This window comes from Sapajus apella, unplaced genomic scaffold, assembly GCF_009761245.1.
Source record: "Sapajus apella isolate SASKATOON/1434 unplaced genomic scaffold, GSC_monkey_1.0 scaffold28, whole genome shotgun sequence".
Lineage (NCBI taxonomy): Eukaryota > Metazoa > Chordata > Mammalia > Primates > Cebidae > Sapajus > Sapajus apella.
This window is the reverse complement of record NW_022436968.1, coordinates 5,216,195-5,232,765: the sequence shown is the minus strand read 5'-3', so window position 1 is coordinate 5,232,765 and position 16,571 is coordinate 5,216,195. Positions and strand designations below refer to the sequence as shown.

At 38.6% G+C, this 16,571-nt stretch overlaps 1 protein-coding gene across 6 annotated transcripts in view; it reads right to left on the bottom strand.

The window, feature by feature from the left end:
* The window catches only part of HIBCH (3-hydroxyisobutyryl-CoA hydrolase), a 157,298-nt gene that overhangs the window by 34,135 nt on the left and 106,592 nt on the right, over window positions 1-16,571 (bottom strand). For all 6 annotated transcript variants that reach the window (XR_004273258.1, XR_004273257.1, XR_004273259.1 and 3 more), the window contains 4 exons: window positions 15,302-15,447; window positions 12,755-12,841; window positions 9,364-9,422; window positions 8,118-8,199 (listed from right to left, as the gene is read on the bottom strand). Coding sequence is in view for 3 of the 6 variants with exons in the window: in XM_032292635.1 (XP_032148526.1) it covers window positions 8,118-8,199; window positions 9,364-9,422; window positions 12,755-12,841; window positions 15,302-15,447 (374 nt within the window). In the remaining 3 variants the exon portion in view is untranslated. The remainder of the gene's footprint in view (window positions 1-8,117; window positions 8,200-9,363; window positions 9,423-12,754; window positions 12,842-15,301; window positions 15,448-16,571) is intronic.

Genomic DNA, 16,571 nt, shown 5'->3' with positions numbered 1-16,571 from the left:
AGGGGAGGAAGGGAGAGAGGAAAGGAGGGGAGGAAGGGAGAGAGGAAGGAAGGGGAGGGAAGGGAGGGGAGGAAGGGGGGAGGAAGAGAGGCAGTGAAACGAGAAAAGGAAAAGGAAGAAAGGAAGAAGGAAGTAAGACGTTATGTATACAAATGATGAAAACTCAAAGTAATCTGCAAACCATAAATAACTCATTTAAAAAATAAGTGAGTTTAGCAAAACCATTAGCTACAAGGTCTCAATACATAAAATTTAATTTCAGGCCAGCATGGTGGCTTACGCTTGTAATCCCAACGCTTTGGGAGGCCGACCCTGGATTTTTTTTTTTTCTTTTTTTTTAAGGAAAATCTAAAACAGTTTACCCAATCACTTTGTAAGAAGTCAGTAAAAACATAACAGTTAAATTAACAGGTAGGAAAAGCCCCAAATAATGAATTCCTATTCTGCATTATGTTTGACCTGAGGTCAGGAGTTCAAAACCAGCCTGGACAACATGGTAAAACCCTGTCTTTACTAAAAATACAAAAATTAGCCAGGTGTGGTGGTAGGCACCTGTAATCCCAGCAACTCAGGATGTTGAGGCACAAGAATCATTTGAACCCAGGAGGCAGAGGTCGCAGTGAGCCAAGATTGCACCACTGCACTCCAGCCTGGGCAACAGAGCAAGACTCTCTCTCATGTATTTATTTCTATATACCAATAGAAAATTAAATTTTAAAATGACACCACGTAAACATGCATCGAAAACCACCAAATACCTAGGGATAAATCCAACAAAATATATGCAAGCGCAAGTATTCTACAAAAAACATTCAACATCTGCTTTCCTTTGGGGAGTCTGGAATTTTGGTATATGCTTGGCAGAGTGCCTACACTACGAGTCTCCAATAAAAGTCCTGCCACCAAGTTTCTAATGTACTTCACAAGATCTCAACTAGTTGCTGGAAGTGTTATTCTCCACTGGAAGAGGACTCAAGTGCTCCAGACTCCATCCTGTATGCTTTTCCCTTTGCTGATTCTGCTTTGTATTCTTTTGCTACAAGAGTACAACTATACTTTGGTGCAGAACAATTGTACTTTTTGCCATTACTTTTATGACAAAAACCATAATAATATATGCTGAGTTCTGTGAGTCCTTATAGTGGGTTGCCAAACTCGGGGGGGGGGGGGGGGGGGGGGATCTTGTAAATTTGTTTAGTTCCTTGTAGATTCTAGATATTAGACTTTTGTCAGATGGATAGATTACAAAATTTTTCTCCCATTCTGTACGTTACCTGTTCACTCTGATGATAGTTTCTTCTGCTGTATAGAATAGATTCCATTTGTCAATTTTGGCTTTTGTTGCCATTGCTTTTGGTGTTTTAGTCATGAGTTCTTTGCCCATGCCTATGTCCTGAATGGTATTGTCTAGTTTTTCTTCTAGGGTTTTTATGCTTTTAGGTCTTACATTTAAGTCTTTAATATATCTTGAGTTAATTCGTGTATAAGGTGTAAGGAAGGAGTCCCATTTCAGTTTTCTACATATGGCTGGCCAGTTTTCCCAGCACCATTTATTAAATAGGGAATCCTTTCCTCATTGCTTGTTTTTGTCAGGTTTGTCAAAGATCAGATGGTTGTAGACATGTGGTATTATTTCTGAGGCCTCTGTTCTGTTCCGTTGGTCTATATATCTGTTTTGGTACCAGTACCATGATATTTTGGTTACTGTAGCCTTGCAGTGTAGTTTGAAGTCAGATAGTGCGATGCCTCCAACTTTGTTCTTTTGCTTAGGATTCTGTAGAGTGTATGGGCTTTTTCTTGGTTCCATATGAAATTTAAAGTAGTTTTTTCTAGATCTGTGAAGAAAGTCAATGATAGCTTTATGGGAACAGCATTCAATCTATAAATTACTTTGGGCAGTATGGCCATTTTCATGATAATAATTCTTCCTATCCATGAGCATGGAATGCTTTTCCATTTGGGTCCTCTCTCAAAATTTCCTTGAGCAGTGGTTTGTAGTTCTCCTTAAAGAGGTCCTTCATGTCCCTTGTAAATTGTATTCCTAGGTATTTCATTCTCTTTGTAGCAATTGTAAATGGGAGTTCCCTCATGATTTGGTTGTCTATTATTGGCATATAGGAATGCTTGCAATTTTTACACAATGACTTTGTATCCTGAGACTTTGCTGACACTGCTTATCACCTTAAGGAGTTTTGGGGCTGAGACGAAGGGGTTTACTCAATATACAATCATTTCATCTGCAAACTGAGACAATTTGACTTCCTCTCTTCCTACGTGAATATCCTTTCTTTCTTTCTCTTGCCTGACTGCCCTGGTCAGAACTTCCGATACTATGTTGAATAGGAGTGGTGAGAGAGGGCATCCTTGTCTTGTGCCAGTTTTCAAAGGGAACACTTTCAGCTTTTGCTCATTCAGTATGATACTGCCTTTGGGTTTGTCAAAAATAGTTCTTATTGTTTTGAGATACCTTCCCTCAATACCTGGTTTATTGTTTTCAGCATGAAGGGTGCTGAATTTTATTGAAGAACTTTTCTGCATCTATTGAGATAATCATGCGGTTTTTGTCACTGGCTCTGTTTATATGATGGATACGTTTATTCATTTGCATATGTTGAACCAGCCTTGCAACCCAGGCATGAAGCCAACTTGATTTGTGGTGGATAAGCTTTTTGATGTGCTTCTGGATTTAGTTTGCCAGTATTTAATTGGGGACTTTTGCATCGATTTTCATCAGGGATATTGGCCTGAGATTTTCTTTTATTGCCAGGTTTTGTTATCAGGATGATACTGGCCTCATAAAATGAGTTAGGGAGGAGTCCCTCTTTTTCTATTGTTTAAAATATTTTGAGAAGGAATGGCACCAGGTCCTCTTGAGGAAGGACCCCACTACATGACCAACAATTTATGCTGTAAATCTTTCTCCCATCCTTCCCCAGGGAGACCTCTGGCCTTTTAGCAGGGTAACTGCACTGGGAAAAGGGAAATAATCAAATCTTTCAGGAACTACTAGACACTGGCTTTGAGCTGACATTGATTCCAGGGGACTCAAAACGTCATCATGGTCTTCCAGTTAAAGTAAGGGCTTATGGTGGTGAAGTAATTAATAAAGTTGTTACTCAGGTCTGACTGAGAGTAGGTCCAGTAGATAGACCGCTGGACTCATCTTGTGGTTATTTCCCCAGTGCCATAATGCATAATTGGCATGAACATACTTAGCAGCTGGCAGAACCTCCCCCACCACTCCGATTGGCTCCCTGCCTGGTAGGGTGAAGGCTATTATGGTGGAAAAGGCCAAATAGAAGCCATTAGAGCTGCCTCTACCTAGTAAAATAGTAAATCAAAAACATTATTGCATTCCTGGAGGGATTGTGGAGATTAGTGCTATGATCAAGGGCTTGAAAGACGCAGGGGCAGTGATTCCCACCACATCCCCTTTCAACGCTCCCATTTGGCCTGTGCAGAAGACAGCTGGATCTTGGAGAATGAGAGTGGATTGTCATAAGCTTAACCAGGTGGTAACTCCAATTGCAGCTACTTTATCAGATGTGGTTTCATTGCTTGAGCAAATTAACACATTTCCTGTTACCTGGTATGCAGCCATTGACTTGGCAAATGCGTTTTTCTCCATTCCTGTCCATAAGGCCCACCAGAAGCAATTTGCCTTCAGCTGGCAACCCAGCAACATACCTTTACTATCCTACCTCAGGGGTATATCTACTCTCTGCTTTGTGTCATAACCTTATTTGGAAAGACTCTGATTACTTTTCACTTCTGCAAGATATCACACTGGTCCATTACATTGATGACATTATGCTGACTGGATCCAGTAAGCAAGTAGCAGAAAACACACTGGACTTACTGGTGAGATATTTGTGTGCCAGAGGACGGGAAATAAATCCAACTAAAATTCAGGGACCTACTATCTCAGTAAAATTTCTAAGGGTCCAGTGGTGTGGACCCTGTCAAGATACTACTTGAACTGCCTATCAAGAACTGGGTGCTTTCTAACCCATCTTGCCATAATGTGGGTTGTGCACAGCAGCATTCCATCATCAAATGGCAGTGGTATATACGTGATCGGGTTTGAGCAGGTCCTGAAGGTACATGTAAATTACATGAAGAAGTAGCTCAAATGCCCATGGTCTCCTCTCCTGCCACCCTGACTTCTCTCTCCCAGCTGGCACTGATGGCCTTATGGGGAGTTCCCAATGATCAGTTGACAGAGGACGAGAAGACTAGGGCATGGTTCACAAAGGGTCTGCACGATATGCAGGCATCACCTGAAAGTGGACAGTTGCAGCATGACAACCCCTTTCTAGAACATCCCTGAAGGACAGTAGTGAAGGGAAATCTTTACAGATGACAGAACCTTGAGCAGTACACCTGGTTGTGCACTTTGCATGGAAGGAAAAATGGCCAGATGTGTGATTATATACTGACTCATGGGCTGTAGCCAATGGTTTGGCTGGATGGCCAGGGACTTGGAAGAAACATGGTTGGAAAATTGGTGACAAATAAATTTGGAGAAGAGGTATGTAGATGGACCTCTCGAGTGGTCAAAAACCATGAAGATATTTCTATCTCATGTGAGTGCTCACCAAGGGATGACCTCAGCAGAGGAGGAGTTTAATAATCAAGTGGGTAGGATGACCTGTTTTGTGGACACCAATCAGTCACCTTCCCCAGCCAACCCTGTCATCACCCAATGGGCCCATGAACAAAGTGGCCATGGTGGTAGGGATGGAGGTTATGTATGGTTCTGAGCAACATGAACTTCCACTCATCAAGACTGACCTGGCTACAGCCACTGCTGAGTGCCCAATCCACCAGCAGCAGACACTAACACTGAGCCCTCGATACAGCACCATTACTGGACGTGATCAGCCAGCTACTTGGTGGCAGGTTGATTATAGTGAACCTCTTCCATCATGGAAAGGGCAGAGGTTTGCCCTCACTGGAACAGACACTTACTCCAGATATGGGTTTGCTTATCCTGCATGCAATAATTCTGCCAAGACTGCCATCCATGGACTCATGGAATGCCTCATCCAATGTCATGGTGTTCCGCACAGCATTGCCTCTGACCAAGGCACTCACTTTATGACTAAAGAAGTGCAGCACTGGGCTCATGCTCATGGAATTCACTGGTCTATGTTCCCTATCATCATGAAGCAGCTGGACTGACAGAATGATGGAATGCCTTTTGAAGTCACAATTATGTTAACTAGGTGACAATATTTTACAGGGCTGGGGCAAAGTTCTCCAGAAGGCTGTATATGCTCTGAATCAGTGCCCAAAATATGGTACTGCTTCTCCCATAGCCAGAATTCATGGGTCCAGGAATCAAGAGTAGAAGTGGAAGTGGCACCACTTACCATCACCCCTAGTGATCCACTAGCAAAATTTCTGCTTCCTGTTCCTGTGACATTACATTCTGCTGGCCTAGAGGTCTTAGTTCCAGAGGGAGGAATGCTGCCACCAGGAGACACAACAATGATTCCATTAAACTGGAAGTTAAGATTGGCACCTGGACACTCTGGGCTCCTCCTACCTTTAAGTCAACAGGCTAAGAAGGGAGTTACAGTTTTGGCTGGGGTGACTGACCCAGACTATCAAGATGAAATCAGTCTTTTACTCCACAACAGAGGTAAGGAAGAATATGCATGGAATAGAGGAGATCCATTAGGGTGTCTCTTAGTATTACCATGCCCTGTGATTAAGGTCAATTGGGAACTACAACAGCCCAATCCAGGCAGGACTACAAATGACCCAAAGCCCTCAGGAATGAAGGGTTTGGGTCACTCCAGCAGGCAAATACCCACAATCTGCTGAGGTACTTGCTGAAGGCAAAGGGAACACAGAATGGATAGTAGAGAAATCATCAATACCAGCTACAACCATGTGACCAGCTGTGGAAATGGAAATTGTAATTGTCATGAGTATTTCCTCTGTCTTTTGCTAAAAACACGTTTATGCATGTATATATTTGTACTAAGCAAGTATCTTTATTTTCTTTTCCGTTATGTAACATAAGATTTATTGACTTCATATCAGCATGTAAGTACTGTTAACTTTATGTAATAGTATTTGGGTGGGGAACTGGTGTGTTTCTGGTTGTATGAAAAATAGCTGTATTTTGTCAGGCATAATTACGACCTTATTTTATTGTCTTTATTTGAAGATTACATATGATCTCAGGAGACATGTATGGGTTCAAGTTGACGAGGGGTGGACCTGTGATGGTGAATACTTAGTGTCAACTTCACCGGATTGAAGGATACAAAGTATTGATCCTGGGTGTCTCTGTGAGGGTGTTGCCAAAAGAAATTAAACATTTGAGTCAGTGGGCTGGGGAAGGCATATCCACCCTTCATCTGGTGAGCACAATCTAATCAGCTGCCAGCGAATATAAAGCAGACAGAAAAACATGAAAAGGAGAGACTGGCCTAGCCTCCCAGCCTACATCTTTCTCTCGTGCTGGATGATTCCTGCCCTCTAACATCAGACTCCAAGTTCTTCAGTTTTGAGACTCAAACTGGTTCTCCTTGCTCCTTGAGCTTGCAGACAGCCTACTGTGCGACCTTGTGATAGCATAAGTTAATACTTAATAAACTCCCCTTTATATATATATATATATATATATATATATATATATATATATATCTCCTATTAGTTCTTTCCCTCTAGACAACCCTAATACACCAACTTAAAGTCAGATTCCTTGAAATACAAAATGATTATCTACATAAACATTCCTAGAAGTTGTTAATAATAAGAGTCTACTTTTGTGAGGGAAATAAATGGCGGGTCTACTTGCTCTAATTTATGCCTATCCTTGAAAGTTAATGAAATTCTAATACTGAAGAAGATCCCATGGCACAAATTAACTTTGGATTTCCCCCTTAAGAATATAGTAAAAGGCCAGATGTGGTCGCTCACGCCTGTAATCCTAGCACTTTGAGAAGTGAGGTGGGTGGATTGCTTGAGCCCAGGAGTTCCAGACCACCCTGGCCAACTGGTGAAACCTTGTCTCTACAAAAAAATACAAAAAATTAGCCAGGCGTGGTGGCGCATGCCTGTAGTGCCAACTACTCAAGAGGCTGAGGTGTGATGATTGCTTGAGCCTGGGAGGTTGAGGCTACAGTGAGTTATGATTGCACCACTGTACTCCAGCCTAGGCAACAGAGCAAGACTCTATCTCAAAACAACAACAACAACAACAACAAAATACAGTGACAATGGAGGAAATGTTTTCATCTTTATAGGTAAGACTATTAACATTTTTTCTCAATATGTTTCCTGACAACTGAAATGTTATGATCACATCTAGAAATAGAAAAATATTATGGAATCATGATATGGAGCCTAAAAATATACATATATACACACACACACACACACAGATATATATATAAAATATACAAAAAATACTGTCAGATAAAGACAAGCTAAAATACTTTTTAAGTATAAGAAAACATGCCTTTTCTTTGTCTAGAAGTCTGAAATACTCCAAGTTTCATAATCATACTAGAGGTCTAAGAATGTCAATACTTGGTATGCACACATTTATACAAAAATGGCTCTTCTGCTGTTAACAGTTGAGTTACACGAAACACAGAAACACTACATAAGACTCAGCTATGGCAAGAGATGGAGTATCTTGTTTAAAAAGGATCACTTTTTAATTAAACCTCCTGCTTAGAAAGGCCATATTAAGTAGAATTTATAGATCAATGTCACAATTGCAAACACATCGTAAGATGACTATTCTCCAGTGACCCAGCCCTTCTAATGTAATTAAAATGTCCCTAAAATTCTCCTCCAAAGGACAAGGAGGACTATTTGGAAATGAAGCATGCTTACAAAAGTCCTCTGTTACATTCAAAGGACATAAAACTAGCTTAGCTTTGCCCTCAACAACCAGCAGGTAGAAACAGCACTTGAATTTAGGTCAAGGTTAGTGGAACGGATTTCTGAAACTCACCTAAATTTGGGAAAAAGAAAACACAATGCATGGGCTACGTCACCACCAATGGAGCACTAATACCCCTTAGAGAGCCTTCCCTGTCACTGGACTTCACCATGTTCAGTCAAGGCAGAAAGGATCCCAGTATTACCTTCAACTGCTCTAGGGCAAAAGATGAACCATCTTGCTGTAAGTTTTCAATAATCTGTTCCACAGTATTGGCTGAAAAACAACTATAAAAAAGGAAATGTGATTTCACCAGTGTGCAAGTGATTTCCTGTTTCTAACATACTGATGAATCTGAACGTAGGCTTTCCCGCACCTCTATTTCAATAATTAAGAATTGTCCAATCTCTTTAACAGGATGTAAAAAGAAACAGAGCACTGCTTCCCTGGATAAGCATTTGTAGCCTACCTTCACTAATACAAAATAAAACCTAAATTTTATTTTTTCTTTTGCATTTTTGCATCTATTATGTTTCTATGTAAAGAAATAATTCAACTACAAAAAGTAGATGCTTCTAAATAGTAGAGATGGTTGTCTTATTTTGTAATACTTTTCTTCCTGTTTCCCAAAGCCAGTCTGTCAATCTCTCAAATCATTGCTGATCAGCTTGATAAGACCTTCCGAGAAGATAAATTTAAAAAGATAAAAGTTAATTCAATTATTTTCTAGCTTCTCTTCCCCACTTAAGAAAACAGTTATTTTGCACTAACATGAATTTGAATCACTGCACAAAATGTTTTTGCTGGTAAGCTTGGTAAGATCTTCAGAGAAGATGAATTTACAAAGATAAAAGTTAATTCAATTATTATTTTCTAGCTGCTCTTCCCCATTTAAAAAAAAAGATATTCTGTACTAAGATGAATTCTCATGGTAGATTACTAAATACAATGAATTTATTTCACCCAGTAAGCAGCTACTTTCAAAGGTAAGTGAAAAAACACCCCATGCTGGCAGGACGTGGTAACTCACGCTCATAATCCCAACACTTTGGGAGGCCAAAGTGGGTGGATCACCTGAGGTCAGGAGTTGGAGACCAGCCTGGCCAACATGGCCAAACTCTGTCCCTACTAAAAATACAAATGTTAGCCAGGTATGGGGGCAGGCACCTGTAGTCCCAGCTACTCAGGAGGCTGAGGCGGGAGAACTGCTTGAACCTGGGGTAGGGAGTGGGGAGCCTCAAAGGTTGCAGTGAACCAAGATCTCGCCACTGCATTCCAGCCTGGGGGACAGAGCAAGGCTGTCTCAAAAAAAAAAAGAAAGCTCTATGCTATCTCAGAATTCAGTGCACTATCAAACACAAGGTAATTCTAATGGTAATTATAATGTTAGCAAGTTCATTTTAATATAGTCTTTACAAAGGAATATATAACTGAGATCTATTTTTAAGTACCTGTTAATTTTGTCCATGTGTTCCTCAAGTGTAAAAGACTTGTCTCGATCAATCTTACACTGTTTGAAAAGAAAAATCTTTTAATAAATTTGAACACAATATTTTAATATTTAAAAATTCATATTTAATGATATACTTTGTGAAAGATTGTCACTTACTCCTTTCAGTCAAATTACATCTAACAGTCTCATAAATAACTACCACTGTATGATCAAAATTCAGACAGCATACAGAACTCTAGCTCTTAAAAGTTATCAATGGCAAAAATGTTCTGATATTTTTATTTACATGTATAAGTATTTGTAATCACTAATACATTTGACACATTATCATTGTATCTGAAGTTAAGGATTGTAAGGGACCTAAAAGGTCAACCTGCCCAAATTTTCATACTAGCGAGAAATTCCCACCACATCCTTGGTATCTCTGCAGCTCTGACCTTCGGAGAGAGAAAACAGCACCTCAGGGAAGCGCTCACAAATGCTGGAACTGAATAATTAGGTTTCTGTTGTTTTAATTCTGGAACAAAAACCAATTCTAGCATGTTTATAGTTGTGGTTAATTTCTTTCACCTTAACCATTTCCCATATGACACAGTTTTGTGTCCCCTCATGATCCAGGTCCTTCTTATGGACAAGTTCCAATTTTTCAAAGTCATTCTTCAACTATGGGGCACATATCTTAGCTGCTGGTGTGGCTGGCTCATAGCAAAGTACAAGAGGGCTCTGTATGACCTTGATTGCTTTGGATATACTTTTCTTAACTGGACTAACTCTGAGTTAGTGTTAAGAGAGGCCTATGATTACAGCTGATTCACATTAAGTTCCAATTAAATAAGACTTTTCTGTTTTTTAAACCTGTGCCATTGTAGGCTGTGTTTCTCCTATTCTGCACTTTTGAATTCAGTACTTTGGGTTAAAACACAAGATTTGCACTTATCTTTATTAAATTTCACATTGTTACTATTGACCAGGTCACTCTAAACTCTAAGAGTTTTTCATCCATATTCTTTTTGCTTATTTTTCTTAGTTCTACATCAACTTGATCAAAATGCTATCAGTGGTCTCCAAATCACTTGAGAAAAGTACTAAGTCTTAGATGACTTCCCTACATAGTAACACCTATACATTTAGTAGAACTCTTTGATAAGGCCTTTAAACCCCCACAAACCATAATTCATCCCCTATTTACTCAATTCAACAACAGGAGACTATCAAATGCTCTGATAAAAACAAGTGAAATCCTCATGTGCTCTGTATTCATATTCTGTGCACCAAGTACTCGATGGCCTTGCCAATATGTACTCGTGTTCTCCAGTTCTGGGTAATGTTTTCAGTACTATTTCTCTAAACATTTCCTTCCCTCTATCTTCTCTATTATGAATTCCTAATAATTAGATTTTAGACCTGCTGCAATAACACCTCTGATTTTCCATTCTCTCCTTTTTCTTTTTCATTATCCTTTTCTGTTAGTTTTCCTCAACCATAGATTTTAATCTGTTGTGGGTTTTTTACTCCCCATTTTATCATTTTTAAAATTTTACAGGCATAACCACTGCCAAGATCAGCCAGTAGCCATCAACATCTAGGCAAGACCCTTCACTAGTAAAACGATTATGACTAACTGAAATTCAGATGATCATAAATATTTTTAGCTGATTTAATTAATTATAAATAAGATATGTACTTGTGTTTAGACATGATGTTCTTGCACACTTAATAGACTGCAGTGTAGTGTAAAAACTTTTATGAGCACTGGAAAACAAAAACATCCATGTGACTAGCTTTATTGCCACGGTTTGGAACCAAACTCAGATTATCTCTGAGCCCTGCCTATATTATTCTTTGAATTACCTTTATAGTATACATTGTTGTTTCATAGGTAAAATATTTTCCTCTTATCTCAAGATGATAGTTACAGATTGGTGTTTGTTTTTTCAAGTTTCCTTCTTCTTGCATTGTCTGCTTCCTTCCAGTGCCTTTGTTGTTTGTTTTGGCCTCAGAATATTTTTCTATGCAAAGCACTAAAATTAGGAAGCTTTGTGTCTAATGTCAATTGTAGTTATGGGATTCTCAACTGTATGATACATTATAAGATGATCAGTCAGATGTGTTATTAAGACATGTCAATGTCTACGGTTTTTTTTCTTCCAATGTATTGCTTAGCAGTGGGGTGGGATGCAGCCGTTCTGCAAGTCAACTAAGGAAAAGGGACAGAGGTCTTCCAATTTACTTATATCTCATCTCTTTTCAGTACAGTACTTTGCTTATCTCTACCCTCAGCTAGACCTGCCTGATTTGGTTTCTCTAAGGAGTCAGTCTATAGGTTACAGTCAGTCTGCCAGGTTACTGGAAGACAGCTACTCTTAGTTGTACAAGAAGATTTGTAGAGGGGCTGGGCATAGTGCTCATGCCTGCAATCCCAGCACTATGGAAAGCCAAGGAGGGCAGATCATTTGAGGTCAGAAGTTAGATACCAGCCTGGCCAACACAGTAAAACCCTGTCTCTACTAAAACACAAAAATTAGCTGGGCATGATGGTGCATCCCTGTAGGCCCAGCTACTCGGGAGGTTGAGGCACCATCACTTGAACCTGGGAGGTGGAGGTTGCAGGGAGCCGAGATCGTGCCACAGCACTCCAGCCTGGATGACAGAGCGAGACTCTGTCTCAAAAAAAAAGTATAACTCCTTTTTAAAACTTATAAGAAATCTTCCTTTTCTTCTGCCCCATTCTATATTCTAGTCTTCAGAGGGACCTGGTCCCATTATAAGGGTCTAAAGCAAGAATCAGCTGACTTCTTATTGGCTTTCAGAGTTCTTTGGTTTAAGTTAGCAGCACTCATCCTTCTGATTTCAAGCTTCCAAAATTCTAACATCTCATGTCTGCCACTGTCTCCTCTTCTGTTTTACCTGTCTTTGTGAGTTTATGACTTTTTTATTTATTATAATTTTGAATGGTTTTAGGAGGCCGCATGTATGCAATCATGTTTATCTAGAAACTATGTAGTGTTTTTAAAGATTCTCAGCTCTTACTTGAAAATTTAAGTCAGACAACATAAGGAATCAAAAATAAATGCTGCAATATACTTTAGTGTTAACACTGAACACTTTTACAGAAATGCCAAAACCCCGGCAAAGAATGATAAGAAGGCTATGCACCGAAGTTAACCAGCAGTGGCAACACAGCTATGCAACTGCACAGGAAAGAAGTCATCTTGTTAGCTGGCTGTGACAACTGTGAAGCACTGATTCTTCTACCATGCTTTAAGTAAATAAATCCTTAGTACATTTATTGATATTTACAAGCTATAATATTCACCAACTGCTAATTTTTTAATTACTTCTCCTCCCCATGAATTAAAACCTGATGTTAAGAGTATTAACAAGATTACCTCTGTATGGTAATTTTCTAAGACAGCTGCAACATTTTCTTTTGAAGGAGATTTCAAGGCTAACAAATCTTCCTCTAACATGCCCAACTAAAGGGGAGAAAAAAAAAGGCAAGATCTGAGTGAGATCCAATAGAAACATAGAAAGCTTTATAAAAATCTCTTCTTTTTTGGAATCCTTATCTTTAAATTATCATGCTCTTTCTTCAGCTGATTCACTGAAAGAAATTTTGACTGAAGTTGAATAAACAGATATTCCCACCTAGCAAATATAGCCTTCAAAGGAAGGGATAAAGATGGAAGAAATTAAGGAGGAGATACAGAAACATTTATCTTTGTTTCTCTTAGTCTATTCAGCACTTGCAACCAAAGACCTACATTATACATTTTATTTTTAATTAATTTTAACAAAAATTGCCACAAATGATTAGTGGCTACCATAGTCAATGCACAACACTGTAATATAGCTTCACTTATTTCTCCATCTAATCCCTCACTTAATCTATCCTACCTTGAGCCAAATAAGACTTTTTACTGTTCCCAAAATATAGCTAATGGTTTCTTGCCCCTGTGGTTTCATTAAATGTTTCCTTTACCTGACAATACCTTTTCCTGATATACTCACCTTGAGGCCAGCTGTACTGCAACCTTTACAAAAAAAAGCTTCTAGTCCTTTCTTACGGGTAAGCTCTTCCTCCTTTGAATTCTTTGAGTATTTTCTTTGTATTATTTTTACACTTACCACACTTTACACCTCTGCCAGATGAGAAAAATGGCTACTTATCTTTTGTACCCACTTCTAATCCCAACGTACAGTTCTCCTTTTTGTATCCTCTACAGGCCCTGAGAATGCGTCTACTCACTGCAGATATTAGTATTGAACACAAAGAAAGAAACGGATTATGCATCAGGTCTCTCTCTCATACTAAACTAAATTCCACTGTAATCAAGGGTGTCCCTTCCAGACAGGATAATCGCATGCCCATGTTTGCTTCCTGTTATAGCTCAAGGGAAGCATAAGACAGCTGCCTGCTCAATGTGACTGAGGATGCCCACAGCACAGAGAAAGATCTGAATCTTCAGCCAAACATGACAGAAAACTCTCATAACAGTGTACAGAGACAATCTTCAATTTTGTATACTTCATACATTTTACATAATCTGTGTGAGAAATGAGACCAAAGTTCATCAACATAAAAATTTCCACAGCCAATTTAAAAAGTTTGTGAAGAGAATTCTATTAGTGACCAAATAGTATGTTTTTATGCTATCCAGCTGTTCTACTTCAATGGCCAAAGAGGATGTGTGAGACTAAATCATCATCATTTGTAAAAAGTCCTTGGGGGGACTCACATTCTAGGCCAACTGTCGATATAATCTCTGGTATTGTTACCCAAAACAGAAGAAAGTTATAGATATGAGGATAAAATGGAACATCCTCTGTAATATAAAAGAGACTCTCAATGAAAAATCTGGTCACCTCTAAAAATATAAAACTGCATTAAAAATATTAATAATGGTAAGATTTTGAATGTTTACTATATGTCAGTTACTGGGCTAAGCATGTAACATAGTATTTTCTAGTTTAATTTTTATAGCTTTCCTTCCTCTATACAAAAACACCCTTCCCTTAAGACCAGATATTTATCTGATGACCATGTGCTTCCTAGGAAGCTGACTTTACCCCACAGGTCCAAGAATAGAGCGTGCATTACTTAGATAAGCCAGTTGGTACATTCTAACTACCCATATGGTTCAAGGATGAGATAAGTCAGTCTAGTTAGAATGAACTAAGCTAGGTGAAGCAACATACATCCTAAGTCTCTTGCTGGGTAATCCAGGGCAAAACTACCTTGAATTGGGTCATCTGTCACATGTAACACAAGGAGTTTCAACTATTATTGTAATAGTATCATCTCCATTCTGCAGATGGGGAAGCCGGTGGGGTGGCGGGGTGCAAAAAAGGCTAAATTCCAGTTAAGATTTAAACTCAGACCAGACTATCTATATACTTACTCTTTGCCACTACATTATCCTGTGCTGAGAAAATTGGCCACACTTTTTTTTTTAAAAAAAAAAAAAAAAAAGCAAAGATAACATGTGTTCCTTGTAACAGATATGTTTTTAAAAAGTCAAATGCAATTATTTTCAATGTACTAGGGAAATTCATAACCAAAAGCAGCTTTCAAAATGTCCTCATAAAATAAAAGCCTATCTTTTTATATATAAATTTAATTTGTAGGTATTAGACTTTCTTAAGGTAGGCATGACTTTTTTTTTTTAATAGACTCTAAGTGTTCATTTAAAAATACTCACTGAAGGTGCCAGCCCTGAATCCAGGTATCATTATCTCCAGTTTTCTTATGAGGAAACAGAATTAGAGCGCTTATGCGCTTTTTCCAAGGTAACACAGCTATAAGCTAACAGGTCCAGGACTCACACCACGATTCCACCAAAAGTCTGTGGATCTCAACTACCCATTATACTTTCCCATGCACTATTTTGTGTTGTTATTCCAACATTATAAAATGCTAACATCCAAAAAAGTACCTTTTCAGAATCTACAAAGTGTGTAGCAATTCCCGCTCTGTACACATCTCTTCCTTTTAGTCTGAATCCTGTTAATGCCAGGAAGTAACCAAGTTTTCCTTGAAGTCGTGGCAAGAAATAACCTCCGCCCACATCAGGGAACAGTCCTGTAATTAAACGTAACAAAAAGAGATAATGGTGATTCAAATGAAAAAGACAAATATAATCTCTTTGCTGTAGATCACACAATCATTTCTCTCTGGAGCTTCAATCTATAGTACAAATATTATTAAATTAAGTACTGTGCAGAGCAATCAATATCACAAAAGACTTTCTATAAACTGTGCTAACTTAACTTGGGTATTTTTCAAAACTTTCATGTCTCATTTCTATAGAATACAGTAAAGTATTTGATGACACAATGTTTTGTACATTAGAAGTACCCAATAATGTTACCTAAATTTTCTTTTTTCTTTTTTTTTTTTTTTTTTTTTTTTGAGACAAAGTGTCACTCTGTTTCCAGGCTGGAGTGCAGTGGTGTGATCTCGGCTCACTGCAACCTCTGCCTCCCGAGTTCAGGGGATTCCGCTGCCTCAGCCTCCTGGGTGCTGGGACTACAGGCACACACCACCACGCCTGGCTACTTTTTTGTATTTTAGTAGAGAAGAGGTTTCACCATGTTGGCCAGGATGGTCTCGATCTCCTGACCTCATGATCCTCCCGCCTCAGCCTCCCAAAGTGCTAGGATTACAGGCATGAGCCACTGCAGCTGGCCAATGCTACCTAAATTTTCTTACCACTGATTTACTTTTGAAGAATCTCCAAAATAGGTAAAAACTTCAAAATCTGTATTTCCAAATGAGCACAGGAAGAAAATATATAACCTATGGTCTATTATAGAAAAATTATTATCATTTAAATCATTTCCCAAACTTAGTCAATTATCTAATATTCAAGATGTTTAGCTATTGATGCAATAACCACGAGTACCACTAAATGAAAAATTTGAGACCTAATAAAATCATTTGCATTCAGCCTTTCCTTAACCATCAGTATTTAAAAATTCTCTCTTTACTGGTAACAACTGAAAATAACATATATACAAGTAATTACCAGCATACTCCTTTGGGTGTTTAAGATCTTAAACAACAGTGACCCTCTAATTTTATAATTTATGTATCTGTTCTAAAGTTTAATTTAATTATGTTGGGATAAAAACACAAGCACTGAAATTCTTTCCAGTTCTACTTTACAAAAGGTTTCTAGGCAAAAAAAAAAAAAAAAAAAAAAA